Source organism: Dermacentor andersoni, chromosome 6 (genome assembly GCF_023375885.2).
Source record: "Dermacentor andersoni chromosome 6, qqDerAnde1_hic_scaffold, whole genome shotgun sequence".
Taxonomy (NCBI): Eukaryota; Metazoa; Arthropoda; class Arachnida; order Ixodida; family Ixodidae; genus Dermacentor; species Dermacentor andersoni.
The window spans coordinates 67490087-67512852 of NC_092819.1; the positions used below are offsets into that span (position 1 = coordinate 67490087).

The 22766-nt window shown below is 44.9% G+C and overlaps 1 protein-coding gene across 3 annotated transcripts in view; it reads right to left on the minus strand.

The window, feature by feature from the left end:
* PolZ1 (DNA polymerase zeta catalytic subunit) overlaps positions 1–22766 on the minus strand; it is a 164189-nt gene that overhangs the window by 96765 nt on the left and 44658 nt on the right. For all 3 annotated transcript variants that reach the window (XM_055066363.1, XM_055066362.2, XM_055066364.2), the window contains 9 exons: positions 19725–19799; positions 16262–16343; positions 12591–12736; positions 10128–10216; positions 7397–7483; positions 4903–4987; positions 2766–2779; positions 2636–2698; positions 2099–2259 (listed from right to left, as the gene is read on the minus strand). In XM_055066363.1, the coding sequence (XP_054922338.1) occupies positions 2099–2259; positions 2636–2698; positions 2766–2779; positions 4903–4987; positions 7397–7483; positions 10128–10216; positions 12591–12736; positions 16262–16343; positions 19725–19799 (802 nt within the window). The remainder of the gene's footprint in view (positions 1–2098; positions 2260–2635; positions 2699–2765; positions 2780–4902; positions 4988–7396; positions 7484–10127; positions 10217–12590; positions 12737–16261; positions 16344–19724; positions 19800–22766) is intronic.

A 22766-nucleotide genomic window follows, 5' to 3' on the forward strand; every position in this document is an offset into this window, starting at 1 on the left:
CGTATAATACGAACCAGCATTTAGTATGAGGTGAAATTTCTGGGACAAGAAATAGAAAAAAAAGTTTTATCTGCGTATGATACGAGTTAGGAAAACTCGAGGAAAACATTTATTTAAATTGCACTCGGCACTTCAACCAATCGCTGTCTTCCTCAGCTGTGCTCGCTTCGGATAGTTCCTTGTCGGACATATCTTCCCAGAGGTACTCATCCTCTGTGCCACCGAGCGCGTTCGAGATGCTGCACTTCTTGAATGCACGACGCACAAGGCCCTCTGGTATGCTGCCCCATGCATCCACAATCCACTTGCATAGCGTGGCTGGCGAACACATCCACTCTGCGTAGCACCGCTTAATCATGTCCTTGAATGGCTTGTTCACGCAAACATCTAGAGGCTGCAGCTGAGACGTCATCCCACCCGGGATAATGATGAGTTCAGTGCAGGATTCGCACAACAGCCTTTTCACTGAGTTGGCCAAATGGCAACGAAACGCGTCCAGCACGAGGATGGACGGGAACGACAACAGTGCGCCGGGTCACCTACACCACTTGGACTTTGTCCAGTCGAGGACAAGATCCTCAAACATCCAGCCTTTCTCATGGTATCTCACAACGACATTTTCTTGGCAGCTCTTCACTTTTAGGCACTGTCTTGTGCTTGAAGATGACATAGGACGAGAGCTTGTGGCCTTCTGCCATGCAAGACAACATGACGGTAACTCACGTCTTCTCGTTGCCAGTGGACTAGATATAAACTTGTTTAGAGCCCTTTTCGTGCACAGTGAGGGGCCATGACATGTCCAGATAAACCGGCGTTTGGTCAGCATTGCCGATTTGCCCTAGCTGGAAGTGTTTAGACTTGCGCAGCGAAATAACGTGGCGCTGAAAAGCCACAAGCAGCTCTTCGAACGATTCGGGCAGGATTTGCAAAATCAAAGTTCGGCGGCATAAGGAAAAACTAGCACAGCACATGTAGCGATAAATCCGGTGCTTGCTTGCTTTGAAGGCGGAGCTCGGTAGCCCTTTTCCTCTTGCAAGCTCCTTAGCTTTTGCCTGCATAAGCTCCACGCTCGTGCGGCTCGCTGTTGGTGTACGAACTTTGTCAAGGCAAGTTTGATTTCCGGGAATGTCCCACTCCTCGAACCGCGAAAGCTTCTTCGCGTTCTGCTGCACGCGAAAAGGGCTTCCTTCTGTCGACACCATCCGCTAATGCTTGCCTCGTTGACACCAAACTGCCTCCTGGCCGCACTGTTGCCGATGTCCTGTGTGGCTAAAATAACCTTTTTCTTGAAAGCAGCTGTGCACTATTTTCGTGGTCCGGACATCTTGGTCCTTCAATTTGGAATAAAAAAGATGCACTCTGCGAAGCGTGGTTTGCATGTGTGCTGCCAAGGTGCACACTCAACAATAAAGAAACGATGCTGTAGTCACGCAGCAATAACGAAACCAAGCCGTAGCTACGCAGCAATAATGAAGTCAAGCCATAGCCATGCAGCAATAACGAAACCAAAACTTCTAGCCCAAATTTCTTACTGAAATCTTTGTTCGGATCCGCATATAGTACGAAGCGAAAATTTGGAACGCTAATAATAGGAAAAAAAACCTCGTATTATACGCGGGTTTTTACAGTACGACTCGAGCCACCCATACTCCAAGCATACACGAAGGGAACGAGCGCACAGGGCAGCAGAGCGAGCCGGAGCGAGCGGCGTCCTGACCGTGACGTCACTCGCAAGAGGGCGCCACTTCAAGTTCTCGCTGCTAATAGCGCCGGATCAACTGTGTGGTGCAGCACGCAAAACCAAAATCGTCAAAAAAGCTTTGGCGTGCGACATGTGCAGGAAAAAGCCTAGGTTAAGTATGGAGTCCAAGTGCATTACAGTGTGCCTCACATGCCGTTAGCAGTGCGTGCGAGGGAAAAGAGGATCAAGAGCGTTCTAGGAGGAGGGGGAGGGGGTGTAGGTGAGGGCACGGTAATGTGATCAAGCATGCACTGAGGGCTCTTAGTCCTCGGCGCATAGCCAGTACAGCAATAAAAACCAACTGAGCATGAGCTCTATAATTTCAGTCCCACGAGGCCCGTCCCCATGAAGCCGTACCTGGGACATGTCCTCAACATCATGGTCGTCCTCCTCGTCGACCACATTGTCGAGCGCTGGCAGGCTACCCAGGATGCTGTCCTCCTCCTCGTCTGCACCCTGGTGCCAGCTGGATGCCGCCTGCGCCAGTGCCTCGGCCAGTGCCTCATCCTGACTGTCCACTGCACACGTCACGAGTCACAAGCAGAGCCATCCCACAATTCTCTAGTACTGCACACATTAAATGCCAACGACTAGCACTAAACTGGACAGGAACAAGAAGACAAGGTAAAGGCGAGCATGCTAACTTCTAATAGACTTCATTCACAATATTATTTAAATTTTATTTTATTGGATTCTTGCCCCAGAGACAGTTTGGCACCTACACTACAAATTCAATGGTGTATGTACCAGCCAGAAAAGCATAAGAAGCACACACACAAAAAAAGCACAGTAATAGACACAATGCATGGAGCAAATCAAAGGGAAAGTGACATAAAGTCAAGTCAGTGCATTACGCTGGGACTCTAAAATAAATGTGTAGAGAAAACACTCAACAGATTCCGTGGGAGGTGTCCAGCAGCCTGGAGTGGTGCTTCTTTCTGGACTGCCTGGCAGTGCCTAAGGCCAAGAGAAGGGATGAGAAAGGGAAGTGCACGCCCCGCAGGCCACCAACATGCCCACCTACCCGTTAGCTCCTGCCTGCAAAACCACAAGAAACGTGCCCCACACCATTACACCAGCAGCATGGCTATGCCCCCCTGGGTCTTTGAACCTACCCTTCAGAAACACACAGAGGTTACAGAAAAAAACACACACTCACACACAGTGCTTAACTGCAGTGGACACCTAGCCATTCGCTGCACTGGCGAAAGCACAGTAGCAAAAGGAATCAGAGACAATGCATGCATCCTATCCTCTGTTGATTTCTTTCAGGAATACGTTATCATGGTGGAGCACACAAAGTTAGACAAGAAGTGTGAAAGGAGAGATATCATTGTAAATTCCTAACTGGAACTTATTCTGTAGATACACATTATTTCATACCGTTGGTTCAATACACATGCTCGACTGTTTACAGAACCAAGATGCAAAGAGCTGCAACTAAGCAATGCGTGAAAATATGAAAATTCAGGACAGCCAAGTAAATCGAGAAAATGACTGCAACCACGTGTCCAATGCAATTTAACATGATTTTGCAAAAGCGCAATCAAAGTAACACAACCACAGTGGTTCCCCAAGCAATAAATTGTGGTTACCTCCATGATCTCTAAGCTTGGGATTTTTGGCCAAAACGAAGCAACTGAACTCATGGCAGTTGATCCCTAGGTGTCCTTGCACTGATTTGCACATATTGTGATCATGCTCATGGAGCCTATCATTGCAGCACCTTGCCGTCTGTGTGACCCTCACTCACACAATTTGGTGTGCATAAGAATGTACAAAACTGCTGGGACCTGTGCAACTAAATAAATTGCAGGAGTTGCCTCATAAATTAAATTCATGACAGTTGCCCTGCTAACCAAGAACTTGCATCAACAGAATACATTCTTGCGTGAAGCATTCAGCAAGTACAAAGTGATTTATATGTCAGGCACCCAGAACACAAAGTCATTTATATGTCAGACACCAGGAATAAAATTCGTAGTACAGTAGACTTCCATTTTCGATTCAAGTTAAATCAATTTTTTTTGTTAATTCGAACCCAAACAAAGGTCCCGGCTGGCACCCATGCATTTCTATGGGCCTAAATTTTCTTTATTTCAATCCTAAAAGTGGCCTTCGCCAAATAATTCGAACATGACCGGTCAGCATGCATGTGTGTGACCCCTACGGTGACCCCAATAGTGATTCCTTTAGCAGCAGCATGTCTCAGCAGAGCTTAAGAAACAGTGAATGCATTTCACACATGTAGTCTCTCATTGGAAATGCCTATTTCCAGCCTCCCCTAGCAAGATTTTCAATGATGAATGGTAAGTCACAATGTCTGCATATGGTACTTGCCAGATTCTAACAAGTTTCTTTTCTTTTTTTTCCAAGAAAGTTTGTCAGGAAATTGCCTGCACAGTGCAGTCGAATACGAAACCAGAACTGTGTTCATATGCTTTACCGCACAACACTGCTGTATTGAGGCAAAGCTGGCTTTAGAAAGCCGGCCACCTGGTGCAACACATATTAGACCTTTGCCTATTTTTCTTGCTATAAAATAGGATGCATGTTAGTTTTCTACATTGTACACGTAGAAAGTGGGCACGCATTTGAATTGACGGCGTGTAAGAATCAAGCAACCGCTGCCAAACAAATCATTGGTGTGTGTTGCAGTTTCTTTTTTCAGCATCCTGTTTAATGCGACCCGTCGGATAATTTGATCAATTTCGTCAGTCCCGTCAGGGTCGAATTAACGGAAGTCAATCGTATTTCTTTTAAGTATTACCAATCCGAAAATTGAGTACCACCTAGGCCACTGATCTGTCCTTCAGAACAAGGTGGCTTCTCTATTCCAACAGATGACTGTGTACCCCCCCTTTTACATAATCATTTTCTGAACCCCAAAGATTGAAACTATACAGTATGCCAGGCCAACTGAAGCCTCTAAGCCTGAGTTGCACTTGCGAAGAATTTATGGCGCATGCTAGCGCAGCACGTCCGTTTAGTGTTGATGCGGTACACGGAAGCTAAAACACCTGACGGGGGGGAATGTGGTCTACATTAAACAAACAAAAAATTTGACAACAAAACCACAACCGCCTTTAAAAAGTGCACAGCAATTAGGGTGCGACAGCACAAATCGATCAGCTAAGCTCGATGCAGCAAGTGACACTCACTCATCCATGGCTGGCCTGGTAAGCAGCTTGTCGAGTCTGGCCAGGTAGAACCGCTCGCTCTCGGTAGGGGGGAAGCCAACATCTTCTGCGTGATTAGTGAAAGGCACCGATTGGCTCAATGTCCGAAAACTGCATTTTAGCCACGAGAGTGCAGTGTAGTGGATGATTCCAAGTCAGCTTCGACCACCCTTCTTTAATGCACTACTCTGCACCAAAATGTTCTGAAGAAGTCTTGTGCGAAACTGAGGTAAGCAATGCAACAATTTTCAGTTAACTGTGAACATATCCTATTCGCAAACTTGAGCAGCAGCAACACGTGTTCGATACTCAAGCAACGGCAACAAGCAAAGCGATACATGGACCCTGCCATAGCATGATGTGGCACAACCACATTGACACAAAATTATGATAATAGGTACTGAAAAATTTACATTGTTATCCAATTGCCTACAATCGCACACCTGTAAAACAACTTAAAATGTGCCATGAGATCTATGCTTTTAACTAGGGTGCACTAGATATAGCTTTAATATACCAACATTTCATACTGCACTTGAGTACAGCGAAAAAGCATTCCACATCACCAATGTTAGACGCTGTGGCCCCATCTCGTAGGTGGAAATCAAAACTTTCACAGCTCAGTTGTGTCTTAGGCCTAACAGCATCAAACAAAACTGCTAATGTCACTACCAACAACTTTGTCCTCGGTGCAACATGAAACTAAGCCCAGGCTGATTTTTACCATTTACTTCTTGCTGTCACATAGGGGCCCAAGCAGCAAGGGCAAATTTGGACCGAAATAGGCAGCCTGAGTGCGGCCATGTTGTTATGCAATCATGCTAACCAGTGGAAGCCGCTGTGCAGATTTCCAGGCAACAAGCAAAATTTCTAGGCTGCCAGAAGCTGGTGATGCAACAAGCAATGGTAACAGATCACCTTCTGTGGCTGCCAAACTTGTTGATTGTCATTGTCACTCATCGCTATCACTTAAATATCATATGCATGTGGCCTAGTCTGTAACGACAGCCTCATGTATAAATCAAGAAAAAGAATAAGTGAGGGGATCAAATTTTTGTTATTTTACAGCTGTAGGTACAGTTTGCACAATTGCACACTCCATTTTTGGTGCAATGTTAGAGTTGTATAAAACTGACACTTCAATTTTTTATATTTTCTTTCAGGTTTATCATATGCTAAAGACGATGAAGGTGAAACCCAGCCCACTTATGAAACATTCATTGCATTACTTGACATTTTCATTCTAATACATTGTTACTTCCTATTACTTGTTTTCTTGGTTCGAGTGCCTTAATTAACTGTGCTTTAATGAACTTCACCCTAATTAACACCAAATGCCGCAGGGTTGAATGTCTTAATTAACTATGTATTAATTAATCATGTATTTATTAACTTTACCTTAATGAACACTTAAGGTACTGGGTTCGACTATCATATTTCACAATGCCAATTGGGATCCAACTTCGAGATATCGCCGGTTCGCCCAATCTCCAAGTGGGTTCGACTCCCACCAAAGGTCGTGGGTTCTAGTGCCTTAACTATAACAATTAACTGTGCCTTAATTAAGTTTGCCTTAGTTAACACCACAAGTCATGCTGACACTTTTTCTTTACCTCGGCTTCACGCTTTCTTATAAAAGAATTAATGACCTGATTCGCCCTATTAACACCAGAAGTAGTGGGTTCGACTCCTACCAAAGGTCGAGGGTTCGACTCTTTCAGAATTTTGGTGCCATAGATTTTGGTGCCACAACGCTGGACACTCGGAGTAACCCTGCACATCGGATTTTTCGTCCCATGAGCCGTCCTAAGGCTTTTCCCTTAATAAACGTTTGTCAGGTAAATGTAATGAATTTAATTCAGATCTGCACAGCGATCTGCAAGCCTTTCTCCATTTGGCATGTGCTTGAAATGTGTAATAGAGAGTTGGTCTTGAGCTAAAGCCAACTCTTAAAAGGGGGCTAAATATAAAAAGAAATTTCGGACTGCATAACAATCCTAACTTCAGACAGCTTATATATAGATCACTCCCAACACAAAATTTTATGCTTGAAATAAGAGTGAATGCATTATGAAAGATTTAAAAAGTTATTGTGTTTGATACAGAAACTCAAAAAAACATCATTTCCACTGGCCAAGAATGATACAGGACCTGGGACATTGACTTCTGGGCATGACTTTCGAGATTGGTTGTGTGTCCAATCTCGAAAGTCAAAATCACGGAGGCCATGTTCTGGGATTTGGATAACACCCGCACACCACCAGGTGACCACATCACTTGCTTAGGTGCCATGTAAAGGCTGTCAGCAAAAAAGAAAAAAAGAAGAAAAGAAAGAAAGTAAAAAAAAATGGCAATGACCACCTCTGCAGTTTCACCAGCATTGTTTCAAAAGCACATACTAGTAATTCATAACGAATCCAGCCAAAGTAAAATATTGTTGCAGTTGGCTTCTTTACTCAATCTTTCAACAACATACCAAGCGAGAGGGGTGCCCACGAGACTGGCTCCTGCCGGCGGTCCTCCTCTTCTTGCCATAGGGCTGCCAGTCCCGGGTTCAGTGCCTCTGCACAACCAGCGGCAACAACATGCTGTGACCCAACACGTTAAACGGCATCAACATAGACAAGCAGGCTCACTGGTGTAGAGTTACTGTGTTTACTCCCGGAGTGAGCAGAACTGCGCAGAGGTCCACCACCTTGCATGCAGGACGAACCAAAGTTTTGGTTCGTCCAAGCTTGTCACAAGTTCCAAGCGAACAAGCCAAGCTTGTCACAAGACCAGCAATCATGGTCAACTCCCACTACTTGCATGGGCAACACCCTTTAGCTGGGAGACAAACAAAACACAACTCGGCAAAGCTGGTGGCTCGATTTCTTCTGAACGTATAAAAATCTCCCGTTGCATGTGCAGAGACACTGCTTAGCCAGGATCCTTTGACATCTGTCAAAATACACGCCAATAAATCTTAACGAGTACAAAAGAAAGAACAAAAATCAAGGCAGATTAATGTTGGAAGTAGTCATCTGGACATGGGTCGGCGAAGAATGCATCAAAGTGTTGTGATGCTGTGGCACTGCTATTAGCAAGTAGTATATCTACAGGCAATATCCGATCCAACTCCCTAGGGGCCCGCAAACGTCCTGAAAATCGAGCAGCCCTAAAGATGAATATGTGCCTTTCACTGCCCCCAAAGGCAGCAGTCGCCACAGGCACATCCGAAATACCTCTAAAGGCCTGCCAGTACACTTATTAGGTGTATTCATACTCGTACTGTGACAGGAGACGGCGGGTGCATGCGTGTATAATTAAAGGAATACACTGTCCCATGACGATTGCCCCTTCCCACTTTGTGTATGCTTCACCGCGTAACACTGCTGTAAAGAGGCGAAGATGACTTTCGAAAACCGGCAGGACGCAACACGTCATGCTTTCAGAGCTTCGAAGCCATTGGCGAGGATTACAAATGAGGAGTCAGCACCATTGCTGACAGCGGCAGATTCTTTCAATGAAAAACACAGCACCGAACAGGTAGAAGCTTGGTAGCGAACATCGAAGCAGCTAGGCCTAGTGTTGCCGTGGTGGTGGCTACGGCTGCCAGCAGAGGTGCGTGCAAGAGCGCCTGTTCGAAGCGGTGAGATAATCAAAATGGCGGAGGTGGTGGCTTCGATAATGCCGTTTTGAAGCTACAGTATTGGCAAAATGTCCGGAAAATCGGACGTCGAAGGGTTGTTGCCTCCAAAATTTTAGGCGTTGTTGTGCATTGTCTCTATGGGGTACATGGTGGCGCCGTGAAGGCGCCCGAATTATGGGGCCCGTCCGAAAAGTCGGCCATCCAGAAAATCGGTAGTTGACCGTATCTGTGCCTTAGTGGCAGCTTCTCAACACTGCATGAGTGCTTATTTAGCCATGTGACTGCACTTAGCAAATGGAAGTGCAAGGCAGCAAACTGAAAACCAACACACAACTCTGCTCCCTGTGGGAGCATATACAGTAACTCAATGTTGGTGCATTGTTTCAAAATTCAATGCAAAGGCACCAAGAACAAACAAGGCAGACACAAAGCAGAAGCGCCTGGACACAATTGGCACTCAGCGCGCATGACAGCAATGAAAATGAAAGCTCGCATCATGAATAATGTGCCATTTACATTCATTTCGTTAAAACTGTTTCAAACCAGAAATGGATCGATGCAGTGGCCCTTTTTCTTTCATCATCATACACTGCCTTTAAACAGGCATAATGGTATGGCTTTTGAGTTGTTATTCTCGTTTCTAACTAGAGCAATACATCTAAATGAGTGCACCTGTCAAGAGCATCTGAATATGCAACTATGCAGAATGCTCAGGACATAAGAGTTTCATGCTAAAATTCCAAGAGGGAAATTTGGCGCTGGGATCATTCAGAAACCATGGGAATAATGGGTAGTGGATGGACTGTCTACGTGCTTATGGCTTTAGAAGCCCTTGTGCTTTTATTTATTTGTTGTGAATTATCTTTTTAAATTTTTCGGCAATTATATTTTCCTATACACATGAAGCAAACAACTGTCTGTTCCCATGCACAGAGAATCTTTCGCATTTATAATGCAATCATCATCTTCAGCCTATCTTTACGTCCTCTGCAGGAAGAACACCTGTTCTAGCAATCTCCAATTACTCCTGTCTTGCGCTAGTTGATTTCAAGTTGTGCCTGCAAATTTTAATGCAATAGGAGGTTCCAAATCCTGGCCCCGGCGATGGCTCTCTCTAGATAACAAAAGCTGACCTTCAAGGTTACACTTTTGCTAACTGCATGCACCAGGAGCAACTGCAGATACAGAAACATGTCATAGACACCATGTCTTGGACAATACATATTTTTCTCATAATGATCAAGTTGCAATGTCACAAAGCCTTTTGAAGCCAGAAGGACAAAGTTTAGACAAATCCATGTACTATACTCATAGCTCTCATTCTGTCTCAACTGCCATACTAGTAGTTCTCAAAGACACTAGTACTTGATCTTTCTCTAGAAACATTTTTTAAGGAAACTCTACAGCTCATGTAGGCCAGGCACCAAGCTTCCACTTTTCCCCAACGAAAGAAAGTGAATGCCAACAAGCTCAGCGAACCATAAACCAAGCAAAGGGCAAGTATTGCAACTAGCTTGTCGGAATTGAGTCCGAATCTACTTAATTAAGCGGGACTGGTGCCCTCAGGCCATGGCACCTTTGTCACTGGCATTGAGGATATCCTTTGCGCAGCAGTCCAGCTCCAGCTCGCACGTCGTCTGCTTCTCCAGGTCTCCAAACTGCTCCCTGTAAAGTATGTGGAATCATTCATTCATCACTGAAAAGAGCCACCAGTGAAACAAAGGCCAACAGCAACTGAAGCTGCCATCAGTGAACAATATGGAAAGTTGAAGTAAAAGCTGTCTAATATTTGACTTTAGCACGCTGAAGTGTCACTAAGCCCTAACAATCCATACAACTTCCAAAAGTCCTTGTGAGCACCTTGTTGTTTCACAACACAAGGCCAGTAACCCACACATTTGAAAAGAAGACGATGCTGTCAGCAATTTGCAAGTACGCTATTACCCAAGCGCTCATGGGAAAAAATGAACTCTAAAGATCGCCCACGCTTTCTTGCAGCATATTTAAAATCATGACCATCGCTCAGCCATAGCGTGACGTGACAGTCTACCATAATCATAACACTACTTCACAGCTGTGATGTAGTGTATGTTGCAAGTACTTTCAGGTTCAAGGACAAGTATATTGAAAATATGGTGCCTCTCTACAGTCTGGAAACACTTAAAGGGACCCTGCGACACTTATTGTTCAAAACTGAGAACACACTAGAGTGAGAGCAATGCCTTTCAATGAATACAGCTAAACGAAAACGGTAAAATGGCAATTTGCTACATTACATCAGAATCTCATTATATTGAACTATAACCTTTTATGCAGATAAATACATTCACTCAATCATTTTTCTTAAATAGAAGGGGTCGCAAAATTTTCCAAATTATCAAGCAGTCAGAAAAATAAAACTTGGTTTTGGTTGAGGAAAAGAAATTAATTTTGTTGAACCTGAAAGATACAGTTTCACGCCGTGCCGACGATATTTCCACATCGGCGGTACAAAGCAAAGCCCCCCAGCCACGCTTTCGCATCCACTCTGCCCCCACGACTGATATAGTGTTGCCCACAGTGGGACAACGCTATCATGAAAAGTGCCGGCAGCGAGGAGCAAATGCTTCGTCTGTTTCTCGCTTCAACATGTCTCCCAAACTCAAGATTATGCAACCCCCAACACAAAAAGTGCAGGAAGACAGCGCACATGATGCCGCGCCATCTTGGCTCATTCAGTCTCAGCACACGCAGCACATTACCTCTAGAACAGGGCCCGCGCTGCGTATAAACTCGACCACAGTGACAGCCATGTGCAGCTACAATTCAGCTAGAAAAAGAGACAAGCGTCTACTTGCCCCTCCCTCCTCCTCCTTCTCCTCCTCCTCTACGCGCGCTTGATGACTTTACTGCAAGCTTGCTACCCACCCCACTTCCCCTTGCTCGCACAGGAAAACAGCAGCTGCCATCTTTCTTAGCTCACCCTCACAGGCTTTCACTCACACCCAATGCACACAAGCAAGTGCGGTGGGATCTTATCGCGTGGTAGTGGCGGTCAAGAACACAGTAGCAAAACTGTGAATGGCGAAACAAACTCTTTATTGGGCAAACCTGTGCCCAGAAAAACATGGTACGCTCAAAGCACCACGACAGCGACAAACACAGTCGACGACCATTGAAAATCTGATCTGCCGGTCAAGCTCGTCGGCTTTTATACATGAGTCATCGAAGGTTCCAAAGTAATCGCTAGTGCCCACATGTCTTCCAGAAAGTACTACAGAATTCGTGTCGCGCATACAATGAGATTACACAAGCTTTGATGACAACAGACAATGGATAGAACCGTTGCCAACATTCCATTAAGTTCCAATCATGCAGGCGCGTCTTGCGCTGAGCGATAACTTTTAAGTTGTTAGTGGATAAAATGCAGTCCCCAAGAAAAGGATAAATACGTACATGTGTCAATACCGAGCATGAGGCTGCTCCACTTTGTGGCGGCAGTGAAATTTCGTTACATAAACACACTTCATTATATTAGGGTTCTAAACACATGCTGTTCTATGGCCAACAAGTTATGGAAAGAAAGCTAAATATTTCGTTTTATCGAGGCTTTCGTTATATTGAAGTTTTTTTATATTAAGGTTTAACAGTATATTCTGATTTCTAATTCTAATTCAACCTGCACAATCTTTATGGTACCTATTATCGTTTTGATGCAACCGAAAGCTCGCCATCAAAAGCACCCAATCCTGCTGTTAGTAAAACAAAAAATTTCATGGAACATTCCTTATAATAATTTTTTATCTGTAGTCATGATTATGTTTATTTACCCATAGTCTGGAAACAAGAGGCATCAAACCCTGGCTGCTGCAGCCAAGATTTGATCCCGCACCTTTGTGCTTAGCAGCGCAACACCATAGCCACCACCAAGCCACCACGGCTGGCAAAAAAAGAAGGAAGGGTTATGTAACCACCACACGATGTAAAGCAATGTCTACTTAGCAATAAGGCCAGATTCAAGTGCATTCAAGAGCAGTCACAGAAAGAAGCAAAGACTCACACGGGCAGGTTTCGCAGGCTCCAGATGCCAGGTCCACTACCAAGGGCCTTGCTTCTGTCGTCGTGCGCCCAGCTCAGTGGCCGCCGGAACTTGAACGACTCCACGCGTACGAAGCTCATGCCATGAAGGTTGTGGTCCACCATGAACTGCAACCGATAAAAGCACCATTGTGGGCCTGAAGGTTCAACATCGCACTGATGTCCCCACAGGCCAGACAGAAGCAGCAACGCACTTCAGTCTGACTGAAGTCATTATTTTCATTTCCAATTCACTAGACTTCTGTTAATCGATTAGGGTTAATTCAGTCCCAACTGAATGTCCCACAGATTTCGATGGACTCAAACGTTCGTCATTTCAATCCTGAAATTGGCCTTCTCCGGATAAATCAAGATTTACTGGTCAGCACGCACCCGCCTGACCGCAATGATGACCAGAAGGTGACCAGTGACTCCAACAGCGGAAGCATCTGCCTTGGTGGCACTTAGAGCACACTGAATCTATCGAAGGTGTCACCTCCTGCCAAAAATACCCATTTTCATCCTACCCTAGGAAGATTTTCAAGCAACACTAGCTCACAATGAAAACAGAACCGCATTCATAGGTTTGGGGAAAAAACACAAGGAGTAATATACTAACCGGGAAAAAGTGTGATCCGAAGTCACCACAAAATTTTTACGACTCAGGAGATCTACATAATGCAGAGCATTGCACAAATCATTGTAGCACAAGCAACACAGGCCGAGCTGATACAGCCCGAGCAGCACCAGGCGCACATTGTCGTTTCTGCGGCTTGCTTACATTTGCGCTCCTCGAATTCGGCCAGGGTGGATTGTTGACGCGAAGTTGATGTAGAGACACATAATTAGGCCTGGGTCAGCAGCTTCTTCAGGCAGATCACATTGGCAGAACAATTCGACATTCTCATGCGACGCGAATTGTTGCGGCACGAGACGGCAAAGCGCGTCGAGCTGGTGAGGCGTGAGTGGCCAGAGACTGGCATTGTTGTTTTTCTATTGCGTAGTGTTTTAAGACAGCGACAGGAAACCAAACGATATCAAGCTGGTGGGTGATGACAGAATATGATGCCGCCAGAGCGAAACATGACGCTCACTTCGCGCCACATGCAGAAGGTAATGGCAGCCTGTTTTGGTTATCGCCTATTAAAAGCACGCAGTACACTTCCAATGGCACTACGCCATGTGCACTGTGACACAGATAGATGAAGATGCTTTTTGCAATAGGGCTGGCCGATATCCGTGAAACTGGCGTACTATGACTCGCGAGGAGATCTGCTGGCACTGGATGAAATGGGAAGCTGAGTGCGCGCTGGCATTTTCACATGACACAGGTGGGTGAGTACCGTGGAGAAGCTGTTCTGGCGGGTGGCTACAGTTCGCGAACGGGTGCACCGCGCGGCTTTTCTTGTTTACGTGGGATCTAGTGGCCAGAACACGTGTCATACGATCACAGTTTGGTGATGAGCTGAAGGTTACTGCCAAAAGATCCATGTTTTCTGGAAACATTTCAACAGGTAAAAAAGTAGTGTTTGGTCATTTTTTTGTGTTTTCAACCGTGAACGTTGATGCAAGGAAATTATATCAATGATGTTCTACTGTAATTATAATATATCCCTGGGCTAATGAATGCCTTCCTATCAAGAAATTTTGGCAAATTGCCTGTGTGGTGCAATCAGATATAAAACCAAAACCGCGCTGGTGTTGTTCGAACAGCTTACCGCCAGAGTCAGCCTAGCCAGTGTCTTTGACACTGCCATAACAAAACGGCGACCAAAGGGGTTCTCACATAGCCTAAACATGATGTGCTGCTTCCAGTCTTAGAAATTGAAAGCTCATTCAAAAGGTCAGTTATTTTGCATGCTAAGCTAGCGGCAACAAGTAACATCAAGTGGTTTAGGCGTTCTGAAGAACTGCATGCTTCACAGGACAAATTAGTGAATTGGTTAATCTAGGTGTGGGCCACCATTCCGTTTGAAATTGTTGCCGAGTCCTTTCACAAATGCAGGACATAAATAAGCAATATACCAAGCAGGGAACGTGCAGCGGTTCTTAGATAGATTTTTTTTTTTTTTTTTTGAAGCCCCTGGACAGTTTTTTCTCGGAGCCTCCTTCTGTAAAACAACGGATCATGTAAGTAAAACCTCGTTAATTCAGCGTTCGTTTATTTTGGAAGTCAAATCATATGTGCTCGCCCTCTGGTCCCGGCAAGCACATACATTATTTAATTGCATTAAACTATTATCAATTCAGATATATTCGACCGCATGTCAGTTCATTTAGACGGCCTTCGGAATAAGCCGAGTGCCGCAAACATGCAATGCAAAAAAGCAAAATCAGCACTAGCATTCAACGGAACCTAAGCTGCAGAGTCACCATCATCATAGTCATCAGCAGGAAGTGTACTGGAACATCAAGATCACCAGAAGGCTTAAAGCGTTAATGCGTTCACTGCTATGCATGCTCCATGATAGCTGTGTGCCTTCAGAAATGCTTGCTCACCATGCTTGAGCGCGTTGATAAAAACAATAGATCCATCTGCACTGGTTGCGGCAAGAAGTAGCATTGTTTGCCAAGCACGCACAATGGCAGAAATGGAGGGAAAAGCTTTCGAGGATGAAGGCTAATTCTACCACGATTTGACTGGTGTCAAACTGGTGACTGGTGTTTGACTGGTGACCGGTATGTTTGACTGGTGTCAAACCCAATGGCTACAGTGTGATGGACGGACGATCTGTTGCCGACTAGGTCACTGAAGAAAAACTAATTGGGATGAGCATGTGGTAGTGAAAAGCAGGTCAAGCACATCTACTTCGATGAAAACCCAGGTCACACAGCGTGGCCGCATTGCGAAGGAAGTTGCAGGGCCCTCGCTGCTGCGAGCACTAATAAGTCATAAGATGATGGGAATTGCAGCTTCCACACCAATTTTGTGCAATATAGAAACGAAATTAAGGATTTATTAAGTAAATAAAGGCGAGACTGTGAAGTAAGCATTCATTTATTGTTTTCTTGATGCATTTGATAATTCAGCATTCACTTCAGACATTCTTTATGGTCCCCTGAAATCCGAATTGACGAGGTTTTACTGCACACTGCATTGATTACATCAAATAAAATCCTTCAAATCCTTTTAACACTGCGAGTGAAATTGCAGATTGTGTTTCTGTACCTGAAGTACATCTGGGAGTTAAGGCACCAAGTCCACCATTTGAGGGCGTAATAAAACACACTTGAAAATTACAAATTCCTATCCCGTTCTGCCGTTATACACTTTTCACGATACTGAAGGCAGAAATGCATTACACTCTTAAACAAATGTACACCCTTTGGGGTGTATATTTGCCACACAATAATCGTCATCTGTCTTGCTTGCGTTTCCTTTCTTGAAAACACTACACTTGCTACTTTCCTGTCGAGAATGCTCTGTCATGCTGATAACATGCATGCCGTTCGTGACTTGGAAGTACCGGGCTCGCAGCGTTAAAGAAAGGAAATGCGGACGAGACAGATGACGATTGTTGTTGTGGGACAATTTACGACCCAAAGGGTGTAATTTTGCTTAAGGGTATAGGAGTAATATTCAACAAACTGACAAAATTAAGTAATGCCTGACAAAGACAAAGACAGCCGCCAGGTCTACTCTCACTGGCTCACCTGCAAGGAGTAGGGAATGTGGGCCTCATGTGGTTGCATCACCTGCTTCAGCACGTGCCCTGACAGCAACAACTCAGCCACTCTGCGCACAGAGACACGTGGTCACTCCTGATGACTTCGACGTGACAATTCACTTGAAACACCCAGCAAGTACCCATCCAGAATTTGCCCAGTGATTAAGGTTGTGATGAAAGTTTGTTGGTCATACTGTAATAGATGAAACGGTGCGAAAAAAACATGTACATGAAGACACGCAAAGCACACACAAATACCAACAAGAAGGGCAAATGAGTTCAAAATGAGAGGGAGGGAATAAAAGGCTCTTCATGAAATGCAATGGCACCTCCACACTCACGGCTCTTGCATGAGGCAGACGAGCAAATGCGAGAGAGATAACAGATAGAGAGAAGGGTTAAAGAAATAATGGGCAGAGCTCCACCACTTTCTTCCAGGTGAAATGCAACCAAAAGTGATGCTCACCATTCCCTAGGCGAGTTAGAAGCCAGCGAAAAAAACATATACAGTCGACTCTCATTACAACAGACCCTGGTAATCCGACAAAACATGTCCATTTTATCCGAAGTCCGTAATATCCGAAACACCTCACTTCTAAAACTTTGGTCGCAATGTGTAACAACGTTATTGCAAAGAGTGAGTGACGAACGTCCAAAGCAAAAAAAAAAAAAGAAAAGTCGCAGTTCTCCCAAAAGGCGACGCATCGATTGCGATAGCATATTAGTAGACAGCTATGTGAAGTAAGGATAGTAGTTTTATCGGCCGCATAAACTTGTAAACATAGGCATGCTAACTAAATTAACAAGCACCATGTCACGTTCGATGACCGCGGAAAGCCCCCGTCAAAATGTTGGAGTGAGGAAGTGCGGCAGTACAACCCCCCTCTTTCCCTCACCTTCCCCCCCCCCATGCCTCGCGCGCGACAGACGGCGCACTTCCACCCCGCTTTCTTCACTCCCTCGCGCACACGATATGGAGCCGCAAACATCGACCGAACCTCGCAAGTCAGTTGCCAGCCCGTGTTGACACTGCAAAAATCTGTTTTATATGCCCGATTTTGACAAAAATTGCCGCTAATTTTGTTCGCTGTAGCCGACCGACAGTTGTAGCGTGGTCGGTTAAAAGCGAACTTTGTTGCATTAATAAAATAGGTAGACCAAACTAGGTTTGAAATATGGTCCGTTATATCCGAAAGTCTGTTATACACAGGTCCGTTGTAACGAGCATAGACGGTATATTGTCGCTAAATGTGACACCATCTCTCGGCATCAGGAGAATGCAGGAAAAAAATGCTGCTTGCGGTCGTTAGTTGAGTCACAGAGAGAGAGTGTCTATGTTGGCAGGGAAGCTCATGTCCTGGAAGAATGGAGTCGCGACATTTCAATTTCTCATATCCCCTCTAATAAATAAACCACAATAAACAATCACGAATATAACAAATTATCATATATAAAGAAGTAAATCTAAAATGTTTCTCACCTACACCAGCAAGTTATGTATGTTTCATATTTGTTATATGCTTATAACGAATATTAGATATAACAAAGATGTCTTCATGCCAAACGCGACTTTGTTACGAGTTTCGACTTTTTTAACACTTTCCTTGCTGTGGAAAGATAGGCAATTTTTTTCGTAGTCTAGTAAACTATTTTTTTTTTTACTGCTACAGCAAATACCTGATATTAGAATGTATGGTATCAATTTGTAGAAGGAATGTGCTTTATAATGGTATTATTTTCAAGCGGACATTTATTAAAATTCTATGAAAAAAATGTAGTAAAAAATCTGTTACAAAAACGAGAAAACCCCATAAAAGCATTGATGCTGCTTTGTACCAACAAAACATACAAAAATTTCAAGATATACATTTTGAACAAGAAGGCTACACACAACATTCCTGCATATATAAGCTTTCTAATCTGCAGAAGCTCTTTACATACAAATGAAAACGTTAGCCCTAGTGGCTATTGTGCTCGTGCGGCAGCTCCTAAGAACTGCCGCGCGGCACTGCAGAGCGCAATAACTATGCAACGTCAAGATCCGCTCCCGGCCACCTTCTTGTACAAAACTACTCTTTGCACCGCCACCAGCCAACTCAAACCACGTTGACACCATGCAGATAAGAACTGTGACCTTTAGAGCACACCGGATATCTTTAGATCTTAGCACGGCAGCCACAGAACGGGTCGGAGTAGAAAATGAAACCTGCTGGCAGATACCTGTTGACGTTCCGGGGCTATTTGACACACTTTCACTGTCCATGCTGAAGTCCAATGAATCAAATTTATCTTCCAAGTCTGTGCTGCTGCCAGCATCAAAATGTTCTGACGCAGACTCATCGGAATCCCTCGAAATTTGCCATTTCCAAAGGGCATCTGCGCGCAACGTCGACGCCATGTCGGAAGCTACGAGAGTTCGTCACACCCAACAGAAAAACACTTCCCCCCCCCCCCACGGTGAAAGAAAGAAGCAAAAAAGCGAAACTAGAAAAATAGTTCCTCTTTTATGTGCTGGATGACGCTAGCTGCACCAAGCACTGCAAAATTTGACATTGAAACCATCTATAACGGGCTATCGATGAGTACAGGTGCAGAAAGGAAAATGTTAATGAAACAAATTAAAGAGAGAGAGAAAAGGGAGGAAGGAAAGGAAGGGAGGTTAACCAGACTTGAACCAAATTGAATAATTTGTGTAGTGAAGCACCCCTAGATGGCGTTTTACAACTTCCTGCATATAGCCAACATTTTCAATCAAGTCTGCTGAGGGATCCTTTAAGTTTTATCACAAGCTATTTTACAGCGCCCATCTCTCACTGTGTCAGCTCTAAGCAACAAGTTTCACAACTAGATGCCAGTACTACATTTACTGCCTCGTTCTTTTTTAGAAACGCCAAGGAATAGAACAGCTTTCCTCCTTACATTGTTGCTATTACTTACCTATTCATGTTACTAAAGCATGTAACTGATCACATTGCGGATACAAAATTGTGTCATTTAGAACATATCGCCTTGCGTCCACTGAAGGCAAAAGGAAAGAACCATCACTGGGAAAAGACAATAAAGAGGATGGTGTCATTCTGCATGTGAGCTGTCCATCCTTTTCTTGAGAACCTTGCATCTCATTGTAAATACACCATGTACATAATCAGACCCTGTGTTTTCTTTACATAACGGTTTGTTGAAGCCCCCCACCTTATGTATTACAGTAATGCCCCTTCAGGGGCTATCTAGGACAATACACTGAACTGCACTGAAATAAGCAAAGGAAAAGCCATACACATATATAAAAAATGAGCAGTAATAGTTGAAAGTCTGTTGTCAAATCTTCTACAAGAACAGGTGATACATGGTAGCCTCGAAGAACAGAGCATCTCAAGATGCAAGTGAAAGTTAGCAGGCTGGTGATAGCATTCTGGAAGTGCCAGCAGAAGACACAGCTAGCCACTCACTTGGGCACGTGAAGCGGGTTGTAGAGGTAGATTCGTAGGAAGGTCTCCTCTCTGTCATGGAAACCGTACAGGCGCCTGCGCATAAACAGTCACTCATGTATAACGCTTCTCACATGGAAAGCACGATTCCTGAAAAATAAGCTCCTCGAATTGATAAGCATAATTTCTCTTTAGTTGCTGACTCGGGCATCTTGCATATGCATACGGAAGAGTGCCATGCCGATTCAGCATGTTTCATGTTGTGCAAATAACCACGAACTTGAGGTACAGTTATGAATGACAACTGTTTTCTTTGATGACCATGGAAACAATGTTACAGTGAACCTCATGATTAGCAGCTGCCTCATGTTTTTGGAAGTGCACTGGAAGCATCATTTTGTATTGTTTCAGGCAATTTTCAAGATTGCCACTTTCACCAATGTAAGCACAGCTTAAGTTTGTGCTGGATACTTTATATAACACATCTAATAACTTTGCTTTCATTATTTTGTTGGACTGTGAAAGGACGAAGACTTAGACAAGATACACAGGACAAGTGCTGACTCTCAACTGAAGATATTATTGGGAAAGTTTTTATTCGGTCAACATCCATTTCTTCGAACTCCCAAAGGACCACGAATAGTTTCAAAAAATTGGGCAGCCCGAAAAAACGAATGCATGCAGAAAACATACCATTTTATAGCTATTTCTCGGATGGAGAGGGTCAAGGATGTAGTATCAGACTTGCACAACTCTGCCAATGCATCATTGAGGTGGCTCTAAAAACTGAAAAGAGGCATTTATAAAAATGTTTTTTAAATGCAACAGCGGGTGCTGTCAATGCAGCTGGTGCTACCTTCAGCTGGGTCAACGCTGCCTGTTATTGCTTTAGCGGCTAAAAAAGAACTATCAATCTTTTGCACGGTGTTCCGCTTGCACACAATGATGTTTGTTCCAATTTCAGCCAGGGTCATATAATCACCGTACATTGATGAGAGTGTCATCAATGTTTGCATCAACTCGGAGCTCATAGGCTGAGCAGGCACTGGCTCTTCCTTCTAAGTGCCGCAGTCATACGAATTCACTGTCACTTGACGGATGACTGTCAGTTAACTCCACACAGGGTACGAGATCTTTGTGAGCGTCGGTGAATCCTTCATGAGGTATCCTACTTGGAGTCTAAACGCCACCGACAACACAGGTCGTCGAACACAATGTCCATGGAAGGGGATTGATCACATGTGCTGTCGTTTTCTCCGGGTGAGACAGCCATCTCGGTGCTGAGTGTGAAGCTCGCGTGGCGAAAGCAGGTGCATAGTGTCTCTTGTGTAACCGTCTTCCACAAGTACGTACTGCAAGCATGTCGACAGCAAACCTAAGGTCAACAGATTAACTTTTGCTGCTGTCTAAGCACAGCATCATGTGGCTGAGCATGCGTGACCTGTAAAAAAGCTACAGGTTGCAGATCACACCTTGGTCCATCAGCTGCAGGATTGCTATGGTGTTCGGCTGCAGAAATTCCGTCTGTATGTATGGTCTTTAGGTCTTTGATGTGGCGACGTGCAGCACAGTTGTCCCCAAACAGCAGAATATTTCGATTCTGCTGTTCGAACCTTCTGTCCAACTTGCAAATGTACCCTTTGAATAACTGCTGTGTTATCCAGGCCTTCTTGCTGGCCTCATACTGAACAGGTCGGGTGGCCCCCTTAAGAAACCTTGGATTCTTCGATTTCCCTATGACAAGCATCGTAAGCTTCTTGCTGCCTGACATGTTGCTGCCGAAGAGGACAGTCAGCCGGTCTTTGCTGTGTTTGCTGCCATGGCAGGGGTCACCAGAAAATGCAAGCATGTTCTATGGGGGCATCTTGTAGAACAATTCGGTTTCATCGCAGTTGAAAATGTTTTCGGACACAACCTGCTGCAACAAAGATTAGTTTTCCATTCCGATACTGTGTAAGAGCTGAATCATCGACAGCGCCGCTTTCCGCGCACATCTTCTTGAACTTGAGGTCATGGCAATTCTCCAATTTTCTGAGCCACTCAATGCCGAACTTGAAGCCTTCAATGATCATTTGAAGCGTGAAGGCCTCCAGCTTTTGCTTCAAGATGTAACCCGACACCAACATTCACTTTGTGACCATGGTATTTAGCTACACGAGGAGTGCTTCCCCAAGCTTTGAGTAAACACCCCAACTTGCATTCTTTTTTCGAGCCCCATTTGACTTCCCCGCCTCTTTCAAGATCTTCAACTTGTTTTCATGAAATGCAAAACCATTTGCACTGGAATTACAAACTCTTTGCCCACGTCAGCTTGTGATCAGCTGCTTTCAACATACTTGATGATGGCGGCTTTCTTCTCCTTCATCAGCCTACAATGGGGCTTTGCAAGCTTCAAAGCCATGGGCGAAGATGATGAAGGCATAGTCGGCACCATCGCCGTCAGTGACAAATCCCGACGAAAATCACCGCACCAAACAGCAGAAAGCTTCCTAGCAAATGTCAAAGACTGCACACAGCAGCACAACACAATAACACGATCTTTGATACAGCTAACCAAACATGTAGATAAACATGAAAGGCCGTAGCCATGGCTGCCAACGGATTGCCGTGCGAGAGCGCTGGTTTGATGTTTCAATATGATATGCTGGCCATGGTGCTACGGATGGCTTGTGGGGAGCACACGCGCCCATCTTCCCCCGCGGCGTCGCGGCGAGAGCCGACATAGACGGGGGAGAGGCGCACTATGCCCTCTCCCGATTCTCCCTCGCTCTCGCGACGCGCGCGCACCCTTCCTCCCCGACTCGCAGGCAGGTAGCTGACAGACGAGGACATTCCCCTCGCCCAGGTAAAAAGGTACAAAACAGCGCGACCGGGGGAGACCCTCTCTCTCTGAGGCCGCACCCATAACCTGCCGGACTGGAGTACCTGCCGCTACCCGTGAGTGACCCCGTTGCCTGACTATCCCGGGCAACGAGGCCAGCCTATTTATTACTATCACAGAGAGGACGTCCCTCTGCCAGTGTTCTTTATTGCCGGCAGCAATAAACGTTCTTACAGTGGACG